We start from the raw sequence: 21,802 nt of genomic DNA on the forward strand, positions 1-21,802 counted from the left end.
AGAGAGAGGGGTGTGAGTCACATTTGGTGGCCTGAAGAACGACATTTTGGGATGAGGGCAGGTAAACAACGGATCACGTGACTCTTGTGTTGCTAAGTAGGTGGTGTTTCTGATAAACATAATGAAAGAACTTTCCTAAGAATGTTGAGCTGGATAAATTAGCGTAATAGATGAAGAGTGAAACACTCGTGCAACATTTTGGAAATCTGTATTGAGGGAACGTTTCGCTACATGGTGGCTTCATCAGTCTAATACAAAGAAGATCGTTGGAAATAGAGGAGGAGGTAGAGGTAATCAGTCCCTCAGCCTGGAATCGATGTGTTCAGTCCATCAGGCTGAGGGACTGATTATCTCAAACTCCTCTATTTCCACCGATCTTTGTATTGGACTGATGAAGCCACTGTGTGGCAAAACGTTTCCTCAATAAAGATTCCAAATGTTGCACAAGTATCTCACTCTTTAAGGTCTTTGAGAATGTCAGACTCAACTAGTAACCACATGACAGAACGGTGGAACAGCGAAGGCAGTCATGTCTAAAACATTGATTGAAGGGAACTATCATGAAGATAAAGGCTTTTAGGACGCAGACATGGAGAAGCAAGTTGCTTTACTAGTCAAGGAAGACGTGTCTTTGTTGCAACATGCTCACGAATCTGCAAGATTATGAGGAAATGACGAACCGGTGAGGCTGTACCTTGTTTTCTCCTCAAGCTAGTTGGACTTAGAAAAAAAATGAATCTGTATTGCCCTTGATAGCAAGCGATGACTGATAGCGAGTGATGACCCATGACAGGTGATAATTGATAGCAAATGATGACTGATAACAAGTGATGACTGACAACAAGTGATAACTGATAACAAGTGATAAGAAATGATAAGAACATAAGAAAGGAGGAACACTGCAGCAGGCCTGTTGGCCCATACTAGGCAGGTCCTTTACAATTCATCCCACTAACCAAACATTTGCCCAACCCAATTTTCAATGCTACCCAAGAAATAAGGTCTGATGTGCAAGTCCCATTCAAATCCAACCCCTCCCACTCATGTACTTATCCAACCTAAATTTGAAACTGATAACTGATAGCAAGTGATAACTGATAACAAGTGATGACTGACAACAGGTGATAACTGATAACAAGTGATAAGAAATGATAACTGATAATAAGTGATGACTGATAACAAGTGATGACTGATAACAAGTGATGACTTACTACAGTTGGATCACAAGAGGGTTGAATAATGTCCGCTGTCCATCTGTTATATACTGATCAATATATATTATCTCTAGTGTACGTGTATTATGGCAAGCGTACATGTAACTTGTCTGGTACATGTAATATATCCAACGCACATGCTTCATGCCCCGTGAACATGTACTGTGTATTATATATCGAAAAACCAAATTGTCTTAGCCGTCAAGTAGTGACTTTATTTATTGCGCTTTTTATGCCGGTGCTGTGTTTTGTTTCTTCCACAAACAACAGTGAAAGCTGCGAATTATTAAAATGGCGTCGTGCGAAGTCTCCTTTTCCGTCGTGACGTCACAGTTTTCTCTGCAAGTATAAAAGCGGCAGCGAGGACGTTTGAGCAGTAGTTCATCTCCTCCAGACATCAAAGGCAGACATGAAGGTATCCGTTGGCTGCCTGACCAGCGAATTGGCTGAGATTTAGCGACTTGCATAAACATAATAATTTATTTTTACGATCTTTACTCTGGCATATTCTGCATCTTTATGACCATAACTGGTGCCCGGACTCCATGTCTGATACTGCAAGCCTTCACTTATTTTCAGTGGGTCAATACCCTGGTGATCTTGCCCATATCTGGTTCTCCATCACTACGTAGATCGAGGCTAGGTTAAACTGTTCTTGTATACAACAGAATCGTCAACTAATGTCACTTTCACCATCCTTCAATACAAGTACTTCTATTCTCTCCCTTCAGACAGTGGCTCTGGTACTCTCTGTGGCGGTGATGGCGGCGGCCAGGGCGGCCCCTCAGGGCTATGGCGTCCCAGGTGTTGGTGGGTCTGGAGGATCCGGGGACCAGTATGCCTCTGCCCCCGCCAACTACAACTTCCAGTGGGAAGTAAGCGATTCTACTTCAGGCAATGACTTCGGCCACGGAGAACAAGCAAACAACGGGGTCGTCCAGGGCAGGTGAAGTAAAGCCATCACTAACAGCTTTACAGAAATCAATTAATTTCTACCGATATTTTTTTTTGTCGCTCCTTGTAAATACCTGTAGTACTAGTAGAATATTCTAATTATATATAAAGATATATATTTATATATGTATGTATGTAGTCGTTCACACACCTAAACTCCTTTTTCTTTCTCTCCTTCAGGTACTACGTGAGGCTGCCAGACACTCGTCTCCAGAATGTGGAGTACACCGCTGACGGCTCCGGCTACCACCCCGTCGTCACCTACGAAGGCCAGGCCCAGTTTGGTGGCGGAGGTGGAAAGGGATCTGGTCAAGCTGGAGGCTACTACCCCTAGTCCGCAGCGGAGGTGCACAAGGATGTTATGGTTAAGCCGGAGGCTACTTCATGCCTAGCTCTGTGCTACCAGTCTCATTAGCAGTTATATATATATATATATATATATATATATATATATATATATATATATATACTATATCATGTACCAAATAAATCAAGCAGGTTTTGATAAATATTTTGTACTTCGTTGATTCATGTGTAAATAAATAATTGTCAGAACACAGTCCAGAGTATTTAGTCAGCCACTTAGTCTGTGTTTTCTGAAGTCTTTGTATGTACCACTCAAACTGTTTCCTGACTAGCAGCTATTGTTATCTCTCCTATTCTTTCCTAGATGGAACTTGATAAATAAGAGTGATATAGATGAATTGTGAGATAAATGAAAAGAATGAAAAGTATGAGGGGTAAAACGAGAAGATAAAAACAACCAGACCAACTTGGATAGCAAATCTAATGGTTAAGACCATAGACAGAAAAGATAAATACATGAAACTAAGGTAGTATGGAAACCTATACTTAACCCACATACTGTTACGGACATAGACAAAGAAAGATAAAAAGAGAGACAGGAAAACTCAAAAGAAAATTCCACATAATACCAAAATAAAATCGAAGAATTCACGCTAAGGACAAAAGGTAAACAAAAAAAAAAAAAAATGTGTAATTGACATATAAAAAACTGACGAGTATTGGCATTTTCAAAATTTGCACAAATGATCTCGAGGTGTAACTATAATAAAAAAAATGAAATATTCGCATACGATACAAAGTCTATGAAAAACAATAACAGCATTTTTGATATATTAAGCTACTGAGACAGCAAATGTTTACAGAGGTTTTATCTCCTCTTGCTATTGATTGGTAAGAAACATGTGCAACAATTTGGTAATTTATTCCGAAACGTTTCGCCTACTCAGTAGGCTTCTTCAGTCGAGTACAGAAGAGGCAGCAGAAGCAGTAGGAATGCAAAAACGATATACTGAGTCCATCACCCTTTGTTCCAGACTTTGGAGCATAACTCTTCTTCAGACTGAGGGACTGACCACCTCAAAACTACGTCTTCAAGGGTGATGGACTGATTACATCGTCTTCACATCTCTACTGCTCCTGCCTACTTTCTGTACTCGACTGAAGAAGCCTACTGAGTAGGCGAAAAGTTTCGAAATAAAGATACCTAACTGTTGCCTATGTGTCGCATCAAGACGTAGTTTTGTTGGAGGAACTTCGTTAGTTTCCAGATGCTTGTCACTTTGCTTTCTTGTATCTATTAGTTAACATTACTGTTATTAGATAAACAATTTATTTTCTAGTTTATCGAGCCAGTTTGATTTGTTGATGTTCAGCTTCTCTAGGAAGTACAGTGTGTCATGGCTGCCCGTTTTTGTATTTTGTGTGGCAGATTCAGGTCTCCGAAGGACGTTTTTGAAAGCCGAGTATATGCAGAACTTTATCGGTTGTAACTGTAGAACTGAAAGGCGAAGCGAATATCGAAACCTCTTCCTTGGTGCTCTTAGTTGTTCTGTTGCTACTGTTAGTTAAGGGTAATATCGTTGTTTTGTTGCTCCTGACCTATTTTAATTAACTGGATTTTTTGACCTGTGTAATTTTCCTTTCAAATACTAGTTTACAGAAAGAGACCTCTCTCTCTCTCTCTCTGTGTAACTGCATGTAGTTATTGCCGGCTTTGATGTTGGTTATGGTTGTGGCTTGTGATCTCGACTAGTTGTTTTGTCATTGCAGTTTCTTTGGTTTAATTATTTCCTCTTTTATTCTTTTTGGTATGTTTTCTCTTTCGATATTCGTTTTTTCCGATGCAAACGTTGTTTGCATCGAGCAGTTTTATCCAGGGAAAAGATGGGAAGGAAGAGAGGCGGAGACAGGAGAGGAAGGTATATGGTAGGTGAGGGGGAGAAACGAAGTGAGAAAGAAGAGCAGATGAAAGGAGATCAAGGGAAAGAAGAATAGGGATAAGATGGCGAAGATGTGTGGGTGAATGGTGGAGAAAGGAGCCTCTCGCTTTTAAGTTGAAAACGAGATCTGGTGTCATTGGCGTTGCCAAGTGCGTGATTGAATAGGATTAATGAGGCCATAAATGAGACACTTGAGTAACATTTGGGGATTTTGATGAAGATATCAAGATATCCAAATGTTGCACAATGTGTCTCACTTATCAACTTGTCGATTTTCTAAATCATTTATTCAAACGAATGGGGGTCACCTGGAACGTCACTTTCGCTGATATATGATATAACTCGTCCTGGCCAATAGCAAAAGGGAATACATCTTTCTCAACCTTCCAGCCATATTAATATACTAATTTTTGGCAACATATATAGCTGCAGGGAAACTTTTTACCCGACACTGAAAAGAACTGATGTCAAGTGCCAATTTGTATGATATTTTAACGGGTTCATGAAAAGGACTACGGTTTTGAACGATACACACAAAGGTTCTCGAAATTACTCGCTAATTTTTTTATATTCGTTTATTTACTCATGTATAAACTTGATACTAAATTGTTTGTCAAAACCTGCTTGACTTATTCTGTACATAATATAAAAAAAAATATTAAGAGCACATTGGAAGTATTTTATAATACAAAGATCAGGACAAGAAGGGCACTACAGCTGAAATATAAATGCAGATAAAGAGCTTAGACGGTTATAGAGGTTCATGAAGCTGGGCCTCCGGCTTGACCAGAAGATCCGTCTTTTTCCACTGCTTCTAAGGGTAACAGCTTCCGGCTTGACCAGAAGATCCGTCTTTTTCCACTGCTTCTATGGGTAGTAGCCTCCGGCTTGACCAGAAGATCCACCTCCGCCGCCAAACTGGGCCTGGCCTTCGTAGGTGACGACGGGGTGGTAGCCGGAGTCATCAGCGGTGTACTCCACATTCTGGAGACGAGTGTCTGGCAGTCTCACGTAGTACCTGAAGAAGTGGTAGAAACACTGGAGTCAGTGTCCGTGTATGTTTGTGCTTGTGTTAGGGTCTACATAAGAATATAAAGCAACGTATGAATATATATCCTTACATATTTCTAGAATATTCTTTCAATAATAGTGCATTTGCAGTTTAACGTAATATCGCAAAAAAGGGGATCGACTAATAGCTGAAGAGAAACACTCATGCTCAATAAACAGCTGTAAGGTGTTGAACATATAGGAGAGCTTCTTGGACCTGTAAAGCTGTTAGTGGTCCTTTCAACTCACTTGCCCTGGACGATCCCGTTGCTTGCTTGTTCTCCGTGGCCGTAGTCATTGCCTGAAGCAGCGTCGCTGACGTCCCACTGGAAATTGTAGTTGGCGGGGGCAGAGGAATATTGGTCCCCAGAGCCTCCAGACCCACCAATACCTGGGACGCCGTAGCCCTGAGGGGCTGCCCTGGCCGCTGCCATCACCACAACAGAGAGTACCAGAGCCACTGTCTGAAGGGAGAGAATAACAGTAAACAAGTGAGTATGATGGATATTTCTGTAGTGAGCAAATGCAATGTTAAGGGTAAGAACCTAGAGAATGTTTAGGTACTAGGTAGGAGATCGTATACTGCGTATAGTAATACAGTTTCTTAAGTTAGAAATGAACTCAATTGGGTGGACATCATGAACATCTAGGCCTATGCTAAATAGCGAATCTTATACTCGGTGTCGTGCCAGCTGCGGTAAAGTACCTTCATAGTTGTGTCTGATATCTTGAGACGGAGATGAACTGATAGCCAGACATCCTCGCTCCGTCTTTTATATTTCCAAAGAAAACTGGCAAGTCACTTCACGGAAGAAGACTTGGATGACGTCATTACAACAATCCAAGACTCGTCATCACTGACGGTGTCACGAGACTACAAAAGATATAGCGTTTTGATAAGAGAAAATTCTTGACAAATAAGAGAATTTAGCTAATTCTGTGCATAATACACTTAGGCAATGTTCCCAATGCATGTACTCCAGACACTGTCCACACCTTGTAAGAAAATAATACCTGGCACAAGTCACCGTCATGGAAAACCAGAGAATTTTAAACAGTCTGAAGGATGTTCCTTTGATTATTATTTACATTTAAAATTGTCATGATAAAATTCCTGAAGAAAAAACGAAACTGGCAGAGAATAGCAGAGAGAGAGAGAGAGAGAGAAAGAGAGAGAGAGAGAGATAGAGAGAGACCCTCAAACTGTATTTATCCAACTGCCAGGAGTTAACACAAGAAGGGGCGCACTCGAGATTAACTTTTCTCTAAGTCTCTGTTGCTGGTGAAACAGAGAAGTTTCAGTCTCACCGGATCGTCTTTATTTTCTCACATTCTTGTCTGTTCAGAATTATTTAGTCAAGCAATACCTATTAAGTCAAGCAATACCTATTAAGTCAAAAATACCTTTAAGTCAAGCAATACCTATTAAGTCAAGAATACCTTTAAGTCAAGCAATACCTATTAAGTCAAGCAATACCTATTAAGTCAAGAATACCTTTAAGTCAAGCAATACCTATTAAATCAAGAATACCTTTAAGTCAAGCAATACCTATTAAGTCAAGCAATACCTATTAAGTCAAAAATACCTTTAAGTCAAGCAATACCTATTAAGTCAAGAATACCTTTAAGTCAATAATAATAATAATAATAATAATAATAATAATAATAATAATAATAATAATAATAATAATAATAATAATAATAGGTAGTAGGTTGGTAGACAGCAACCACCCAGGGAAGTACTACCGTCCTGCCAGATGACTGTGAAACAGAAACCTGTAACTGTTTTGCATGATGGTAGGATTGCTGGTTTCTTTTTCTGTCTCATAAACACGCTAGATAACAGGGATATCTTGCTACTCCTACTTACACTTTGGTCACACTTCACAGACACACACATGCATATATATATACATACATCTAGGTTTTTCTCCTTTTTTCTAAATAGCTCTTGTTCCTCTTTATTTCTTCTATTGTCCATGGGGAAGTGGAAAAGAATCTTTCCTCCGTAAGCCATGCGTGTCGTATGAGGCGACTAAAATGCCGGGAGCAATGGGCTAGTAACCCCTTCTCCTGTAGACATTTACTAAAAAAGAGAAGAAGAAAAACTTTATAAAACTGGGATGCTTAAATGTGCGTGGATGTAGTGCGGATGACAAGAAACAGATGATTGCTGATGTTATGAATGAAAAGAAGTTGGATGTCCTGGCCCTAAGCGAAACAAAGCTGAAGGGGCTAGGGGAGTTTCGGTGGGGGGAAATAAATGGGATTAAATCTGGAGTATCTGAGAGAGTTAGAGCAAAGGAAGGGGTAGCAGTAATGTTGAATGATCAGTTATGGAAGGAGAAAAGAGAATATGAATGTGTAAATTCAAGAATTATGTGGATTAAAGTATAGGTTGGATGCGAGAAGTGGGTCATAATAAGCGTGAATGCACCTGGAGAAGAGAGGAATGCAGAGGAGAGAGAGAGATTTTGGGAGATGTTAAGTGAATGTATAGGAGCCTTTGAACCAAGTGAGAGAGTAATTGTGGTAGGGGACCTGAATGCTAAAGTAGGAGAAACTTTTAGAGAGCGTGTGGTAGGTAAGTTTGGGGTGCCAGTTGTAAATGATAATGGGAGCCCTTTGATTGAACTTTGTATAGAAAGGGGTTTAGTTATAGGTAATACATATTTTAAGAAAAAGAGGATAAATAAGTATACAAGATATGATGTAGGGCGAAATGACAGTAGTTTGTTGGATTATGTATTGGTAGATAAAAGACTGTTGAGTAGACTTCAGGATGTACATGTTTATAGAGGGGCCACAGATATATCAGATCACTTTCTAGTTGTAGCTACACTGAGAGTAAAAGGTAGATGGGATACAAGGAGAATAGAAGCATCAGGGAAGAGAGAGGTGAAGGTTTATAAACTAAAAGAGGAGGCAGTTAGGGTAAGATATAAGCATCTATTGGAGGATAGATGGGCTAATGAGAGCATAGGCAATGGGGTCGAAGAGGTATGGGGTAGGTTTAAAAATGTAGTGTTAGAGTGTTCAGCAGAAGTTTGTGGTTACAGGAAAGTGGGTGCGGGAGGGAAGAGGAGCGATTGGTGGAATGATGATGTGAAGAGAGTAGTAAGGGAGAAAAAGTTAGCATATGAGAAGTTTTTACAAAGTAGAAGTGATGCAAGAAGGGAAGAGTATATGGAGAAAAAGAGAGAGGTTAAGAGAGTGGTGAAGCAATGTAAAAAGAGAGCAAATGAGAGAGTGGGTGAGATGTTATCAACAAATTTTGTTGAAAATAAGAAAAAGTTTTGGAGTGAGATTAACAAGTTAAGAAAGCCTAGAGAACAAATGGATTTGTCAGTTAAAAATAGGAGAGGAGAGTTATTAAATGGAGAGTTAGAGGTATTGGGAAGATGGAGGGAATATTTTGAGGAATTGTTAAATGTTGATGAAGATAGGGAAGCTGTGATTTCGTGTATAAGGCAAGGAGGAACAACATCTTGTAGGAGTGAGGAAGAGCCAGTTGTGAGTGTGGGGGAAGTTCGTGAGGCAGTAGGTAAAATGAAATGGGGTAAGGCAGCCAGGATTGATGGGATAAAGATAGAAATGTTAAAAGCAGGTGGGGGTATAGTTTTGGAGTGGTTGGTGCAATTATTTAATAAATGTATGGAAGAGGGTAAGGTACCTAGGGATTGGCAGAGAGCATGCATAGTTCCTTTGTATAAAGGCAAAGGGGATAAAAGAGAGTGCAAAAATTATAGGGGGATAAGTCTGTTGAGTATACCTGGTAAAGTGTATGGTAGAGTTATTATTGAAAGAATTAAGAGTAAGACGGAGAATAAGATAGCAGATGAACAAGGAGGCTTTAGGAAAGGTAGAGGGTGTGTGGACCAGGTGTTTACAGTGAAACATATAAGTGAACAGTATTTAGATAAGGCTAAAGAGGTCTTTGTGGCATTTATGGATTTGGAAAAGGCGTATGACAGGGTGGATAGGGGGGCAATGTGGCAGATGTTGCAGGTGTATGGTGTAGGAGGTAGGTTACTGAAAGCAGTGAAGAGTTTTTACGAGGATAGTGAGGCTCAAGTTAGAGTATGTAGGAAAGAGGGAAATTATTTCCCAGTAAAAGTAGGCCTTAGACAAGGATGTGTGATGTCACCGTGGTTGTTTAATATATTTATAGATGGGGTTGTAAGAGAAGTAAATGCGAGGGTCTTGGCAAGAGGCGTGGAGTTAAAAGATAAAGAATCACACATAAAGTGGGAGTTGTCACAGTTGCTCTTTGCTGATGGCACTGTGCTCTTGGGAGATTCTGAAGAGAAGTTGCAGAGATTGGTGGATGAATTTGGTAGGGTGTGTAAAAGAAGAAAATTGAAAGTGAATACAGGAAAGAGTAAGGTTATGAGGATAACAAAAAGATTAGGTGATGAAAGATTGGATATCAGATTGGAGGGAGAGAGTATGGAGGAGGTGAATGTATTCAGATATTTGGGAGTGGACGTGTCAGCGGATGGGTCTATGAAAGATGAGGTGAATCATAGAATTGATGAGGGGAAAAGGGTGAGTGGTGCACTTAGGAGTCTGTGGAGACAAAGAACTTTGTCCTTGGAGGCAAAGAGGGGAATGTATGAGAGTATAGTTTTATCAACGCTCTTATATGGGTGTGAAGCATGGGTGATGAATGTTGCAGCGAGGAGAAGGCTGGAGGCAGTGGAGATGTCATGTCTGAGAGCAATGTGTGGTGTGAATATAATGCAGAGAATTCGTAGTTTGGAAGTTAGGAGGAGGTGCGGGATTACCAAAACTGTTGTCCAGAGGGCTGAGGAAGGGTTGTTGAGGTGGTTCGGACATGTAGAGAGAATGGAGCGAAACAGAATAACTTCAAGAGTGTATCAGTCTGTAGTGGAAGGAAGGCGGGGTAGGGGTCGGCCTAGGAAAGGTTGGAGGGAGGGGGTAAAGGAGGTTTTGTGTGCGAGGGGCTTGGACTTCCAGCAGGCATGCGTGAGCGTGTTTGATAGGAGTGAATGGAGACAAATGGTTTTTAATACTTGACGTGCTGTTGGAGTGTGAGCAAAGTAACATTTATGAAGGGGTTCAGGGAAACCGGCATGCCGGACTTGAGTCCTGGAGATGGGAAGTACAGTGCCTGCACTCTGAAGGAGGGGTGTTAATGTTGCAGTTTAAAAACTGTAGTGTAAAGCACCCTTCTGGCAAGACAGTGATGGAGTGAATGATGGTGAAAGTTTTTCTTTTTCGGGCCACCCTGCCTTGGTGGGAATCGGCCAGTGTGATAATAATAATAATAATAATAATAATAATAATAATTGTGCTGGTAGTGGAATTTAAGGGTACTCTGGTGTAGGGATGTATCGGATATCCGTATCCGCATCTGCATCCGCAGAACATCCCCACAATTTCTTACATCCGCATCTGCATCCGCATCCTCATTTTTTTTCTAAATGAGACATCCACATCCGCGTCCGCATCCGCAATCACCACACCAGTGGTGTCCAAAGACGGGGTAGTAGTAGTAGTAGTAGTAGTAGTAGTAGTAGTAGTAGTAGTTGTTGTTGTTGTTACTAGTTATCAAAAACACTTGTCGATAGACACTTGGCCTGTACTCACCTAATTGTGGTTGCAGGTGTGTGTGTGTGTACTCACCTAATTGTGTGTGTGTGGGTGTAGCTGTTACTTGTTGTGAAAGGCACTTATCGATAGATACTTGGCCTGTTGAGTATTGTGTGTGTTTGTGTAGCGGTAGTTACTAGTTATGTGTGTGTACTCACCTAGTTGTGGTTGCAGGGGTCGATTCACAGCTCCTGGCCCCGCCTCTTCACTGGCCGGTACTGGGTCAATCTTCCTGCTCCATGAACGTTATCATACCTCTTCTTAAAGCTGTGTATGGATCCTGCCGCTACTACATCGCTTCCCAAACTATTCCACTTCCTGACTACTCTGTAACTGAAGAAATACTTCTCAACATCCCTGTGATTCATCTGAGTCTTCAACTTCCAACTGTGACTCCTTGTTGCTGTGTCCTATCTCTGGAACATTCTATCTCTGTCCACCTTGTCGATTCCTCTCAGTATTTTATAAGTCGTTATCATATCCCACTATCTCTCCTGTCGTCCGGTGTCGTCAGGTCGATTTCCCTTAACCTCTCCTCGTAGGTCCCTTAGCTCTGGGACTAGTCTTGTTGCAAACCTTTGCACTTTCTATAGTTTGCTTACGTGCTTGGCTAGGTGTAGGTTCCAAACTGGTGCCGCATACTCCAGTATGGGCCTAACGTACTCGGTTTACAGGGTCCTGAACGATTCCTTATTAAGATGTCGGAATGCTGTTCTGAGGTTTGCTAGGTGTGTACTCACTTGTGGTTGCGGGGGTCGATTCACAGCTCCTGGCCCCGTCTTTATGTGTGTGTGTGTGTGTGTGTGTGTGTGTGTGTGTGTGTGTGTGTGTGTGTGTGTGTGTGTGTGTGTGTGTGTGTGTGTGTGTGTGTGTGTGTGTGTGTGTGTGTGTGTGTGTGTGTGTGTGTGTGTGTGTGTGTGTGTGTTATGTCACTGGGATTATCACTTGAACTTCCTTTTACTTTAACATAGCTTTCTAAACAGTCTATTTAGTATAATTCACATTGTTCCAGACCATGGAGCAACGCTCTTCTCCATGCTGAGGGACTGATCACCTCAGAACTACGTCTTCAAGGGTAATATGGACTGATTACATCGTCTTTACATCACCACTGCTTCTGCTGCCTCCTCTGTACTTGACTGAAGAAGCCTCCTGTGTAGGCTTCTTCAGTCAAGTTCCACACGTGTCTTACCAACTCGTCGTTATTATTTACCATTATCATAATTCACAATTCTTTAACAAAATAGTTATTAAAATCTAATTTTTAAAATACTGTAATGAGAAGACTTTCTCCATGTCACACAATATAATTGACAGCCGCTGCCGATGTAGTTTTTTATGATCTCCGCTACAGCCTCATATAAACAAAATACAAAATATTAATAGGTTAGCTAAACTTTTCAAAATATTTTACCATTTGTTTATTTACACGCTTATAATCTCAGTACAAAATATTTTGTCAAAACTTGCTTGATTTATTTAGAATAAAGCAAAAGAAAATCCATATTCAATAGATATTTTGAATAGTTTTTTATGTTATGGGTAGCACGAAGGTGCTTCATAAGTTTTTTCTCTACAGCATAATGAGGTCCAAACAATAAACGCTACGGTCAAAGCTTAAACGATAGCGTAGGGCATAGACAGCTATAGAGACTCGTCCTGCTGGGCCAGGGGCAGCAGCCTCTGTCCATTTCCGCTGTGGGATAGGGATAGCGGCCTCTAGCTGGGCCGGAAGATCAGTCCATCTCTGTTGCGAACTAGGGGTAGTAGCCTCCGGTTTGACCAGAAGATCCCTTTCCACCTCCGCCGCCAAACTGGGCCTGGCCTTCGTAGGTGACGACGGGGTGGTAGCCGGAGTCATCAGCGGTGTACTCAACATTCTGGAGACGAGTGTCTGGCAGCCTCACGTAGTACCTGAAGAAGTGGTAGAAACACGAGAGTCAGTGTCCGTGTATATTTGTGCTTCTGTTAAGGTCTACATAGGAATATGAAGCAACGTATGAATATACTATATATATAATTACATATTTCTGGAATATTCTTTCAATAATAGTGCATTTGCAGTTTAACGTAATATCGCAAAAAAGGGGATCGACTAATAACTGAAGAGCAACACTGATGCTCAATGAGCAGGTATAAGGTGCTGAACATATCGGAGAGCTTCTTGGACCTGTAAAGCTGTTAGTGGTCCTTTCAACTCACTTGCCCTGGACGATCCCGTTGCTTGCTTGTTCTCCGTGGCCGTAGTCATTGCCTGAAGCAGCGTCGCTGACGTCCCACTGGAAATTGTAGTTGGCGGGGGCAGAGGAATATCCTCCAGACCCACCAATACCTGGGACGCCGTAGCCCTGAGGGGCTGCCCTGGCCGCTGCCATCACCGCAACAGAGAGTACCAGAGCCACTGTCTGAAAGGAGACGACTGGGAGTAAACAACTGTTGGAGGATGGGAAAGATGATTATAGTTGGTGTTTCTGTAGTGTACAAAAGCAGCCCTAACATGCCCTCGACCTACAGAGAGCTGGGGTATCAGGTATGTGCCGTGGTACCAGGATACATTTATGAGCCTGAGACACAAGGCATGAGCCTAAGACACCCGGTTATGGGCTCGCAGACTGTGCATAATGTTTACGTATGTCTTATGACAGGTTTGAGAATAAGTGAATGGGTGAACTTCGCAAATAGCGAATGTCACTGAACTTGCTAGTAGGCCATCATGCGGATACCTTCATAGCTGCCTTTGATGTCTTGAGGAGAGAGCTGAACTACTGGGCAGACATTTTCGCTTTGTCTTTTATACTTCCAGAGAACACTGTCACGTCACGACGTTCATTGTGCATTTGGATGACGTCGCCACGACAATTCACGAATCTCTTCGCTGTTTAGGGCGCCAAAGAGGAACGGGTTTTATCACTTCTACAAGAATATAACAACAATAATAACTGAAAACTTACAAAATGTGAGAATTTGTCGTATCATACTGACACTACCTAATACAAGTACACTGGATATATGTGAACACAGGACATTATACACAGTACACAGTAGAGTTATATGTGGAGGGGAAAGCAGGAAGGGCCGGGCGAATGAAGCCAAACTACAAGAAAGGGGACTACGCGGGAATGAGGAACTTTCTGAACGGGGTTCAGTGGGACAGAGAACTGGCAGGGAAGTCAGTAAACAAGATGATGGAATATGTAACAACAATATGCAAGGAAGCTGAAGAGAGGTTTGTACCCAAGGGTAACAGGAATAATGAAAAAGCCAGGATGAACCCATGGTTCACCCAAAGGTGCAGGGAGGCAAAACCCAAGTGTGCTAGGAAATGGAAGAAGTATAGAAGGCAAAGGACCCAGGAGAGTAAGGAGAGCAGTCGTAGAGCCAGAAATGAATATGCACAAGAAGGGAGGCCCAACGACAGTATGAAAACGAATTAACAGCGAACACCAAATCTGACCAGAAGCTGTTATACAGCCACATCAGGAGGAAAACAACAGTCAAGGACCAGATAATCAGGCTAAGGAAGGAAGGAGGAGAAACAACAAGAAACAACCGCGAAGTATGAGAGGAACTCAACATGAGATTCAAAGAAGTGTTTACAGAGGAGACAGAAGGGACTCCAGAAAGACGGAGAGGTGGGGTTCACCACCAAGTGTTGGACACAATACATACAACCGAGGAAGAAGTGAAGAGGCTGCTGAGTGAGCTAGATACCTCAAAGGCGATGGGGCCGGACAACATCTCTCTGTGGGTCCTGAGAGAGGGAGCAGAGGCGCTATGTATACCTCTAACAACAATATTCAACACATCCATCGAAACGGGGAGATTACCTGAGGCATGGAAGACAGCAAATGTAGTCCCAATTTTTTAAAAACAGGATACAGACATGAAACACTAAACTATAGACCAGTGTCACTGACATGTATAGTATGCAAAGTCATGGAGAGGATTATGAGGAGAAGAGTGGTGGAACACCTAGAAAGGAATGAGCTCATCAACAGCAGGAAACACGGTTTCAGGGACGAGAAACCCTGTGTCACAAACCTACTGGAGTTCTATGACAGGGTGACAGCAGTAAGACAAGAGAGAGAGAGGGGTGGGTATATTGCATTTTCTTGGACTGTAAGAAGGCGTTTGACACAGTTCCACACAAGAGATTAGTGCAAAAACTGTAGGATCAGGCAGGGATAATAGGGACGGCACTACAATTGATTAGGGAATACTTGTCAGGAAGACAGCAGCGAGTCATGGTACGTGGCGAGGTATCAGAGTGGGCGCCTATGACGAGTGGGGTTTCACAGGAGTCAGTCCTAGGACCAGTGCTGTTTCTGGTATTTGTGAACGACATGGCGGAAGGAATAGACTCCGAAGTGTCCCTGTTTGCAGATGATGTGAAGTTGATGCGAAGAATTCAATCGGACGAGGAACAGGCAGAACTACAAAGGGATCTGGACAGGCTGCAGGCCTGGTCCAGCAATTGGCTCCTGGAGTTCAACCTCACCAAGTGCAAAGTCATGAAGATTGGGGAAAGGCAAAGAAGACCGCAGACGAAGTACAATCTAGGGGGGCCAGAGACTACAAACCTCACTCAAGGAAAAGATCTTGGGGTGAGTATAACACCAGGAACATCTCCTGAGGCGCACATCAACCAAATAACTGCTCCAGTATATGGGAGTCTAGCAAACCTAAGAACAGCATTCCGACATCTTAATAAGGAATCGTTCAGGACCCTGTACACTGTGTACGTTAGGCGCATATTGGAGTATGCGGCACCAGTTTGGAACCCACACCTAGCCAAGCACGTAAAGAAACTAGAGAAAGTGCAAAGGTTTGCAACAAGACTAGTCCCAGAGCTAAGGGGTATGTCCTACGAGGAGAGGTTAAGGGAAATCAACCTGACGACACTGGAGGACAGGAGAGATAGGGGGGACATGATAACGACATATAAAATACTGAGAGGAAATGACAAGGTGGACAGAGAAAGAATGTTCCAGAGATGGGACACAGCAACAAGGGGACACAGTTGGAAGTTGAAGACTCAAATGAATCACGGAGATGTTAGGAAGCATTTCTTCAGTCACAGAGTAGTCAGTAAGTGGAATAGTTTGGGAAGCGATGTAGTGGCGGCAGGATCCATACATAACTTTAAGAAGAGGTATGATAAAGCTCATGGTGCAGGGAGAGTGACCTAATAGCGACCAGTGAAGAGGCGGGGCCAGGAGCTATGAAGTGAGTACAGACTGCTTAAATGGAGCGAAATAAGGATGGAGACGGTCACAAGTGGCGTATCAGAAGGATCAGTGTTGGGACCCTTGTTGTTCAAAACTTATATTACTGACAAAACGATAGGAAAATAAATATATTGGGAAGAGGATACCAATGAATTTTAGTAAGATCTGAACAAGTTAACGTCGTGAACCGAAAAGTAGCAAATGCAGTTTGGTATGGAAAAAGTGAAAAGCATTAGTCTTTGGGAATGAAAACAGCCCTTAGTCTTATAAGTGATGCAGAACGTGATCATACAGAATGTGAAAAAATCTGGGAGTCATGGTAAGCAGAAATCTGAAGCCAAAACAACAGTGCTCAAGCGTCAGTAAAAGGCTAGCACACTACTTTGGATTTATATCAAGAAGAATACGTAAAAGGAGGTCAAAGGTTGTGAAATGAAGGCATGTATTCCCACCTAGGACATTTTACAGAAAGAGACGCCTTTCGTCCGGTTACTTTTTGTATCCTAACACACAAAACTGAAAGTAGAAGATGAATCGATACCGACAGCATGGTTGAAAGGATATCTTACTGGATACATTTTCGGGTGTCAGGATTGAAAGGTATCCGATAAAAATATCCAAATACAGGGATAGAAGTAGTAGCACAATTATAGTGAGATGGGTTGGGCTCGAGAAGGACGTGTCAACATCACGTTACAATGGTCTCCAGACTGGGTAATATCCTGTTGATCAACGTAGTATCCTGTTGCGAAACGTTTCCTTTAATAAATGTCCTGAACTGTACATTAATGCCTTTTTCTACATCTTGTCGATATCACCGTGCCATTTATTCCCTTCATTAAGTTTGTTCCTGAGTGATGGCACGAGTTTGGTAAATAACTCTTATCTGTACCCTCTCCAGTATATCTTTATTTACGTAATTTAAGGACCCAAACTCGACGACATATTCAAGATAATGCATAACAGATGCATCATAGAGTCAATATAGTGTGATGTAAATGGGAATCTTTATTGAGGAAATGTAATAATGGTATACACTACCGACAAGTTGATAAGACATATATGCAACAGTTAGGTGTCTATTCCGTAACGTTTCGCCTACACAGTAGCTTCTTCAGTCAAGTACAGAGGAGTCAGCAGAAGCAGTAGAAATGTAAATATGATGTAATCAGTCGTAATCGACGTAGTTTTGAGGTGGTCAGTCCCTCAGTCTGACTAGAAGTTTCTAGCTGGGAAGTCTAGCATTCTGTTAGCTTTACTACTCTCAGATAGGCAGTGTTAGGTAGTTTGGAGGTCGTTGTTTGTGGTCGCATCAAGATCCCTTTCTCTTATATCGGTCGATTTGTTGACAAATATTCTGTAGTCATGTTTAAGACTGCTGTACCTGAAGTGGTTTCCTTATACACGAGAGACACAGCAGCATCATGGAAAGCGGGGGATGGCCGAGTGTGGTGTGTGCATGAACGAGAGAGCGAGAGACAGAGAAAGAATCACAACCAGAGTTATGCAACATGAGAAGTGTTATAGGCAATCACACGGAAGACGAGCCAGCGGTTCGCTCTCTCTCCATCCATATCTAAATATGCATGATTCTCACCACACCCACCACGCCACAAGCACATACTACAGCCACACGCCACAGTCACACGCCACAGCCGCCACACGCCACAGCCACACACCACAGCCGCCACACGTCACAGCCACACGCCACAGCCGCCACACGCCACACCCACACTACCAGCACTTAGTCCCACAAAGAGCCAAATAAATAGAGACTTAACCGACTGTATGTAGTTTACTAAATTAGCTACCGGCTTAGTACTTCCCCATGAAATGATAATAATCATAATAATAATAACAATAATAATGAAATAATTATACTAATGCTGCTACTACTACAACTACTACTACTACTACTACTACTACTACTACTACTACTACTAATAATAATAATAATAATAATAATAATGATAATAACACAGTTCTACGTGACCCCACATTGCTAATTGCCATACACTTGTGTGTTCATCATTAATCATTGCTGAGCAATTCATCAGAGGCTTTATCAAGTCGATACAGTATAAGATAAGGTAATCATTCCCTCAGGTGGGTGTTGAAAGAGATGTGGCAATGTCTGATGAGGTAAAAGAAACGTTTCGGTCCTGGGATCTTGATCAAGGTCCCAGGACCGAAACGTTTTCTAAAATAAATTTGACCCGGTGTTTGCTCATGTGATGTGTTACAAGCAGTTCCAGCAACACTCACAACCTACTCCAAAGATGGTTATAATTATAACCATAATTTTTAAAGGGATGGACGGGTAAGCCAGCGGAAGGCCTCGGTCAGATGACCAAAAGCTCCAGTGCAGGGTCATCATATGACTAAGACCCGCGTCAAGAAACACTTGTCCTGTTTCCTGGCTAACCTTACCTTACCTTACTTAATCTAACCTAACCTAACCTAACCTAACCTAACCTAACCTAACCTAACCTAACCTAACCTAACCTAACCTAACCTAACCTAACCTAACCTAACCTAACCTAACCTAACCTAACCTAACCAACTCCACTGAATCTACAATTTACACGGTTGACGCTAAGCGTTAATATTTATGTTGCTGTATTTCTGAATTCACAACCATTCGTCTATTGTCAAAAATTATTTATTCTGGAGGAGGCATGAAAAAATAACTTTATCTTGTTAAGTATTTAAAGGCTGTTTATCTGGACAAGGAAATAAATGGTGATATGTCTGGACGCTAGGCTTCGCATCGCGTCAAGAGAGAGCACTGTGGTAAGCCAGTCTGTATTCTGTGTCACCTGCTAAATTTAAATTCAGTATCACGGCCATTTGTAAGATGTTTGCTTTTAAACTTTAGGGATATTTTAATTATTATTCCGAAGAGATTTTAATGATCTTTGAGAAGTGTGGCTGTGGTGCGTCACCCCACACCACACTATATTCCACACTGTATACCACACTATATACCACACTATATACCACACTGTATACCACACTATATACCATATTATATACCACACCGTATACCACACTATGTACCACGCTGCATACCACACTGTATACCACACTGTATACCACACTGTATACCACACTATATACAATACTATATACCACACTATATACCACACTGTATACCACACTATATACCACACTATATACCACTCTATATACCACACTATATACCACACTATATACCACACTGTATACCACACTGTATACCACACTATATACCACACTGTATACCACACTGTATACCACACTATATACCACACTGTATACCACTCTATATACCACACTGTTTACCACACTATATACCACACTGCATACCACACTGTATACCACACTTTATACCACACTATATACCACACTGTGTACCACACTATATACCACACTGTATACCACACTTTATACCACACTATATACCACACTATATACCACTCTATATACCACACTATATACCACACTATATACCACACTATATACCACACTGTATACCACACTATATACCACACTGTATACCACACTATATACCATACTATATACCACACTATATACCACACTATATACCACACTATATACAGCACTATATACCACTCTATATACCACACTATATACCACACTGTATACCACACTGTATACCACACTATATACCACACTGTATACCACTCTATATGCCACACTGTATACCACCCTATATACCACGCTGCATACCACACTGTATACCACACTTTATACCACACTATATACCACACTGTGTACCACACTATATACCACACTGTATACCACACTGTATACCACACTATATACCACACTATATACCACTCTATATACCACACTATATACCACATTATATACCACACTATATACCACACTGTATACCACACTATATACCACACTGTATACCACACTATATACCATACTATATACCACACTATATACCACACTATATACCACACTATATACCACACTATATACAGCACTATATACCACTCTATATACCACACTATATACCACACTGTATACCACACTATATACCACACTATATACCATACTATATACCACACTGTATACCACACTGTATACCACACTGTATACCACACTATATACCACACTGTATACCACACTATATACCACACTGTAAACCACACTATATACCACGCTGTATACCACACTATATACCACACTGTATACCACACTATATACCACACTGTATGCCACACTGTATGCCACACTGTATACCACACTGTATACCACACTATATACCACATTATATACCACACTGTATACCACACTATATACCACACTATACACCACACTATATACCACACTATACCACACTATATACCACACTATATACCACAGTATATATCACACGACACACCACACTATATACCACACTATATACCACTATATACCACACGACACACAACACTATATACCACACTATATACCACTATATACCACACGACACACAACACTATATACCACACTATATACCACTATATACCACACGACACACAACACTATATACCACACTATATACCACTATATACCACACGACACACAACACTATATACCACACGACACACCACACCACATACCACAATATATCACACGACAAACCATACTACACACCACACTATATACCACACTGTATACCATACCATATACCACACGACACACCATACTACACACCACACTATATACCACACGACACACCATACTACACAGCACACTATATACCACACGACACACCATACTACACACCACACTATATACCACACGACACACCATACTACATACCACACTATATACCACACGACACACCATACTACACACCACACTATATACCACACGACACACCATACTACATACCACACTATATACCACACGACACACCATACTACACACCACACTATATACCACACGACACACCATACTACACACCACACTATATACCACACGACACACCATACTACATACCACACTATATACCACACGACACACCATACTACATACCACACTATATACCACACGACACACCATACGACACACCACACTATATACCACACGACACACCACACTATATACAACACTATATACCACACGACACACCATACTACATACCACACTATATACCACACGACACACCACACTATATACAACACTATGTACCACACGACACACCATACTACACACCACACTATATACCACACGACACACCATACTACATACCACACTATATACCACACGACACACCATACTACATACCACACTATATACCACACGACACGCCACACTATATACCACACGGCACACCATACTACATACCACACTATATACCACACGACACATCATACTACACACCACACTATATACCACACGACACGCCACACTATATATCACACTATATACCACACGACACGCCACACTATATACCACACGGCACACCATACTACATACCACACTATAT

The 21,802-nt window shown here is 41.6% G+C and overlaps 2 protein-coding genes across 2 annotated transcripts; one reads left to right on the forward strand and one right to left on the reverse strand.

The window, feature by feature from the left end:
- The first annotated feature begins 1,825 nt into the window (after window positions 1-1,825).
- On the forward strand, window positions 1,826-2,561 carry LOC138851652 (pro-resilin-like). Its single transcript, XM_070080988.1, has 2 exons — window positions 1,826-2,160; window positions 2,349-2,561. The coding sequence occupies exons 1-2, from the start codon at window positions 1,895-1,897 to the stop codon at window positions 2,500-2,502; spliced, it is 420 nt and encodes a 139-aa protein (XP_069937089.1). The 5' UTR covers window positions 1,826-1,894; the 3' UTR covers window positions 2,503-2,561.
- A 2,535-nt stretch (window positions 2,562-5,096) lies between these two features.
- LOC128689215 (pro-resilin-like) lies at window positions 5,097-5,915 on the reverse strand. The gene is made up of 2 exons (XM_053777352.2): window positions 5,714-5,915; window positions 5,097-5,432 (listed from the first exon to the last, which is right to left on the reverse strand). Exons 1-2 carry the CDS (start codon window positions 5,896-5,898, stop codon window positions 5,282-5,284), a joined length of 336 nt encoding a protein of 111 aa, XP_053633327.2. The 5' UTR covers window positions 5,899-5,915; the 3' UTR covers window positions 5,097-5,281.
- Window positions 5,916-21,802: the final 15,887 nt, after the last annotated feature.

The sequence above is a fragment of the Cherax quadricarinatus genome, unplaced genomic scaffold (genome assembly GCF_038502225.1).
Source record: "Cherax quadricarinatus isolate ZL_2023a unplaced genomic scaffold, ASM3850222v1 Contig1416, whole genome shotgun sequence".
Classification (NCBI taxonomy): Eukaryota; Metazoa; Arthropoda; class Malacostraca; order Decapoda; family Parastacidae; genus Cherax; species Cherax quadricarinatus.